This window comes from Salvelinus sp. IW2-2015, unplaced genomic scaffold (genome assembly GCF_002910315.2).
Source record: "Salvelinus sp. IW2-2015 unplaced genomic scaffold, ASM291031v2 Un_scaffold6984, whole genome shotgun sequence".
NCBI lineage: Eukaryota > Metazoa > Chordata > Actinopteri > Salmoniformes > Salmonidae > Salvelinus > Salvelinus sp. IW2-2015.
The window spans coordinates 6,775-11,903 of record NW_019948245.1 but is presented as its reverse complement, the minus strand read 5'-3'; the positions used below and the strand labels follow the sequence as shown (position 1 = coordinate 11,903).

The 5,129-nt window shown below is 67.5% G+C and overlaps 1 protein-coding gene across 1 annotated transcript; it reads left to right on the top strand.

The window, feature by feature from the left end:
- Positions 1-2,090: 2,090 nt before the first annotated feature.
- LOC112079128 (uncharacterized) lies at positions 2,091-4,465 on the top strand. The gene is made up of 2 exons (XM_070442238.1): positions 2,091-2,795; positions 2,891-4,465. The coding sequence occupies exons 1-2, from the start codon at positions 2,091-2,093 to the stop codon at positions 4,463-4,465; spliced, it is 2,280 nt and encodes a 759-aa protein (XP_070298339.1).
- Positions 4,466-5,129: the final 664 nt, after the last annotated feature.

Genomic DNA, 5,129 nt, shown 5'->3' with positions numbered 1-5,129 from the left:
TAGCGGGGAAACACCATTTTTAACCCCTTCTGATCAGGAGGTGAGGGTCTAGCCAGGGGAAACCATTTCACCCTTGAATCAGAGGGTGAGGGGTTCTAGCCGCGGGAAGTCATTTAACCTCTGAATCAGTAGAGTGACGGGCTCTAGCCAGGCGCGGAAAACCCAATTTGGAACCCCTCAATCAGAGAAGGTGAGGTCTAGCCAGGGGAAACACATTTAACCCCTACTGATCAGAGAGTGAGTGTTAGACAGGGAAAACTCTAAATTCAGATTGCCTCTAACCTAGGAAGCCTTCTGCCAACCTTTCTCTCCCTCTGAATCCTACCTCCCCTCTCCACCCTCTCCTCTTGCTGGATGACTTCACGTCAACCATTTGATTATTTTTTTAATAGACGAGGTCTGGCACGACATCCGATCTGTTTGTAGTCTATACGAACGCTGGTTTCTGCTCAACTGCCTATTGTGACTTTGGACCTCTTTCTCCTACTCTCTCCAGCTGAAATCTCGTTCTTGTGACGGCGGCCGCCCGTTCCCAACAACTGCAAGGAGCCGTTGCACCAAGATATTCCCCTCCTTCTTTCCAGCCCATTTCCGGAGACCTTCTCCCTTACCTCACCTCGCTCATCAAACTCATCCCCTTGAACGCTGGTCTAGTCTACCTTCTGTCTTAAGATGTCGACAGTTGACCTCCTTCTTTGAACAACTACCACCTCCGATGGACTCCGATGGTTCTAAGAATTTTATACAGACCTAAGTATCCTTTCTTCCATATTTTCTCATCTCATAAATAACTACCTTTCATATATATTCGCAACGGATGCACGCCGTCCATTGTGGCAGACTCTTCGCTGACTAATTTCCTCTTCAGATGAACCTGTCCTATGATCACATCCAGGTCGGTTCTCACGCCTAAGTCCTTCAAAAACTGAACTAGCTCTTCGCTTGTGTCACGAGAGGCGGATCCGCGAACTTTTTTCTGCGAGCCCTTAGCCCCACTCTACAGGTGCCCTCGGTCTAGCTTCCTGCCCACCCCCACATATGCGGGAGACCGCACCAGCGGAACTGGCTGCGGCCAGAGATGCAGCGCGCGCAGACGCACCCAGAAGACCGATTACGCCACGGGACGCGCACCTACCATGCCCGAGGGGGCGAGGAGGCCACCGAAGCGACAAGGAACGCGCGCGCCGGGCGCGCAGCGACGGCTAGAGCCGAGGGGGGCCGGGGGAGGACGGGGACACCGCAGAGCGCGGCGACACCGCGCGCGCGGCACGGGCAGCGCCGGGCCGGGCACGCAGGGGAGGGGCAGGGCCGACGGAACGGGCGCGCGACGCAAGGAGGCGGGGCTGCGCCTCGGGACCCGCGCCCCGCGCCCCGCGCAGGGCGGGAAGCGGGCGCCGCACACGGCGCTCACACGGGGGCCCCGGGCGCGGGCGAGGCCCGGCGAGGCGCGCGAGACACAAGCACGGGGCGGGGCAGGCCGCACGGGGCGCGCCGGAGCAGGGCGGGAGACGACACACAAGGAAGCGGCGCCGGGCCCCCCGGGAGACCAGGGGGGGAAGCGCAGCGCGGCAGGGCGGCAGCCCGAGCGGGGGGAGGACGGAAGCAACCCACGCAAGCCGCAAGCAACCGCGGCAAGCACGGCGCCGCGCGGGCCCTGCGACCCGCGAGAGCAGAGACGGCGCGCCGCGCGGCAATGGAGGCGCCAGCAGAGGGACAACGCAGGGCGGCGCTGAGCGCCGCCACGGCAAGGGCGAAGAACCGGGCGGGAGCCGTGGACAACCCGGGCAGGGGCACCGCCAGCAAAGGCGGGGGGACCCGGGAGCCTGGAGGGTGCAGGCGCGAACAAGGCGACCGGGACGACCCGGTACGCGACAGCGCAGGAAGCGGCGCAGCCGGGGTCCGGAGCCGGGCATCGGGATGACGTCCCGGACACGGCGATCGAGCGCACGCGGCGGGTGGCAGGGCGCGCCAGGCCGGGGGCCAGAAGAGGGAACACCCTACAGCAGCCAGAACGCCCGCAGGCGGGAAAACCCACGTACCAGGGACCAGAAGAGGCTGGAGGGGGCACACGGGCCCAACGATCTGACGACATGCCCACCCCGACGCCGGCGCGAGCCGCCAGCCGTGGCGTGGGGGAAGGGCAGCGGGGACGCGGAAGCAGTGCGGCTGGCCGCACGGGCTGGAAGAGGCGCGACGGACGCGCCCTGCGGTACGGCAGGCGGGAGCAGGCCGACACCCAAGAACAAGGAGCACGTGGTGGTAGGACGGGCGTGAGCAGTCGGGGAGCAACCTACAGGGGCCGGCTCGGCCGCGCCGACCGCGGGAGGAAGGACAGGCACCGCGCGACAGCCAGGCGCAAAACGGGAGCGCGTCGGGTGGGGGGGGGAGAGGGCGCGGGCGAGACCCAAGGGGACAAACGCCGGAACGAGGCCCGAGGGCAGCGCGGAGGCACAGCACCACCGGCCGGAGAAGCGAGCCGCGATAACCCACGAGGGGCGCAGAGGAAGAGCGGAGGGGATAAAAGGATAGGCGAGCGAACCCCCCCCGCGCGGGAAAAAGATGGAGGAGCACCCCGGCACGACCGGGAAAGAGGGCGCAGGGACGCCCTGGAGAGGAGAAGCGGGAGAGGCACCAGGGGGAGAGGGCGCGCGGCGGAAGGCGGGGCGAAGGAGGGAAAGGGAAAGGGGGACGCGAGGAAAGTGGACAAACCAGGGAACCCGCGGAAGCATACGATGGGGGAGGGGCTAGCAGGGAAACACCATGGAACCCGAGGAAGGCGGCACAGCGGGTGGGGGGTGAGGCCAGCGGGCGAAACACCAGGGTACCACGCGTGAGCAGAAGGGGGAGTGAGGGGAGAGCCAGGGGAAACCAGTGAACACCGCTGAAGCAGAGAGGGGAGGGCGAGCCAGGGGAACACCAGGGGACCCCACGCGGAAGCAGAGGGACCACCAAAAACGGGGCGGGGCGGCCAGGCGGGACGGAAGCACGAGGGAAGCCCCGGCCAGCGGGAAGCGAGAACGCGGGAGACAGGGCGGCCAGTGGGGAAGACAACCAGAGGAACCCCGAGCGGAAGCAGAAGGGGGGGGGCGAGCCAGGGGGAAACACCAACGGGCCCGGTCCGGAGAACGAAAGAGGGGAGGGGCGAGCAGGCGAGAAACAACCAGTGGAACCCGCGGGGAGAAAGCGCGCGGGGCTGAAGGCCGAGCCGGGGAACCCGGGGAATCCCGCGGAGCGAGAGGGGGGGCCGATCAGGGGGAACACATGTAACGCGACGGAAGCGAGAGGAGGGGGAGGGCCGAGCCAGGGGAAGCAGCATGAAACCCACAGGGAAGACAGACCGGGAAAGGGGTGGACACAGGAGCGGACGACCGAGGAGCGGGTGAGGGACTTGCGAAGGGAAAGGACTGAGGGAGGCGGTGAGGGGATCCAGAGAGGGAGCATGGTGGAGGGGACGGACGCGGGGCGCAGGGGGGGCGCGGTGGCTGGAAACAGAGGAGGGGGCGGTACAGAAGGAGAGGAAAGCAGTGGGCCTGCAAGGGGCAGGCTGGACGGGGCCGGAACGCCGGGCCAACCAGGGGAGCAGGGCGGAGGGACGGCAAGGGGCGCGGCGAATAGGAGTGAGGGCAAGAAGAGAGAGCAGGACACGGCGCGGGCGGACGAGACCGGGCGGGCGGAACAGGGGAGAGAAAGGGAGAGACCGGACCAAGGGGGAGAGAGGGACGGCCGCGCGGAGAAGGAGGGAGGGCCGGGAGAGAGGGGCGCGCCTGAAGGAGGGACGTGCCGGAGGAGGAGGAAGCGTCGGGGAGAGAGGGGCGCCGGTGAGAGAGGGCGGCGGCGGGGAGAGAACTGGGAGCACGAGGGGAGAGAGGGTGAACGACCGGGGAGAAGAGGGAGACCGGGGAAGAGGGACGGCCGGAGGAGAGATAGGGAAGACGGGAAAGAGAGAGGGGACGACCTGGGGCAGAGACTGAGCGGGCAAGCACCTGGCGCGCGGAGAACGACACGGGGAGAGAGGGGAACGGCGCACCTGGGGCAGGGAGAGACGGAGGCGCGGCGAGAGAGAGGGACGGCCAGGGGAGAGGGCGCCGGAAGGGGGCGCCGGGGAGAGAGGGACGGGGGCGAAGCGCCAGACGGGGAGAGAGGGAGACCGGGAGAAAGGGACGACCGGGGAGAGAGGACGACCGGGAGAGACGGGAGACGGGAGAGAGAGGGAGACGGGAGGATGGAACGGGGAGAGAGGGACGCCGGTGAGAGAGGGGCGAGCTCGGGGGAGACGGGAACGACCGGTGAGAGAGGGGACTGCCGGGGGGGGGCGGGCGGAGAGGGGAGAGAGGGATCCGGGGAGATGGAGGAACGGGGGAGAGGGACGACCAGGGGCAGAGAGACGATCCGGGAGAGGCAGCGGACGACGGGGAGAGAGGGGAACGAACCGGGGAGAGAAGGGACGACCGGGGAGAAGAGCTAGGACGACGGGGACGCGGGGAGACGGTGGAGGGGGCGACCGGGGAGAGGACGAGGGGAGAAGGGACGACACGGGGAGAGAGGGGACGACGACGGGGAGAGAGGGACGACGGGGAGAGAGGGGGAGCGGTGACTAGCAGCGAGAACCGGGGAGAGGGGACGACGGGGAGAGAGGGACTACCGGGGAGAGAGGGACGACCGGAGGAGGGAGACCGGGGGAGAGGGAACGACCGGGGAGAGGGGAGACGGAAGAGGGACGACCTGCGTGAGAGAGGGAGGACCGGGGAGGTGGCAGCGGGGAGAGAGGGAGACAGGGGAGGGAGGGAGACGTACCGGGGAGAGGGCGAGAAGCGACGGGGAGAGGGTGACGACGGGTGAGATAGGGACTACGGGGGAGAGAGGGGAGACCGGGGAGAGAGGGCGACTGGGTGAGAGAGGAGGCCGGGGCGGGGGAAACGGAGGGGCAGGAGGGGCACCCACGAGGCCGGAGGGCCCGCCCAGGGGCAGGGAGCGCTGAGAAGAGGGAGATGCACCGAGGGAAGACGAGGGGGAGACGGCGAAGGGCGGGGGGTGACCACAACCACAAAGGGGGCACGGGGAGGGGGAAGGCCCTGCAGGGGAGCGAAAGACAGGCGCAGAGGGAGAGAGCGGAGAAGGGGAGCCGCCGA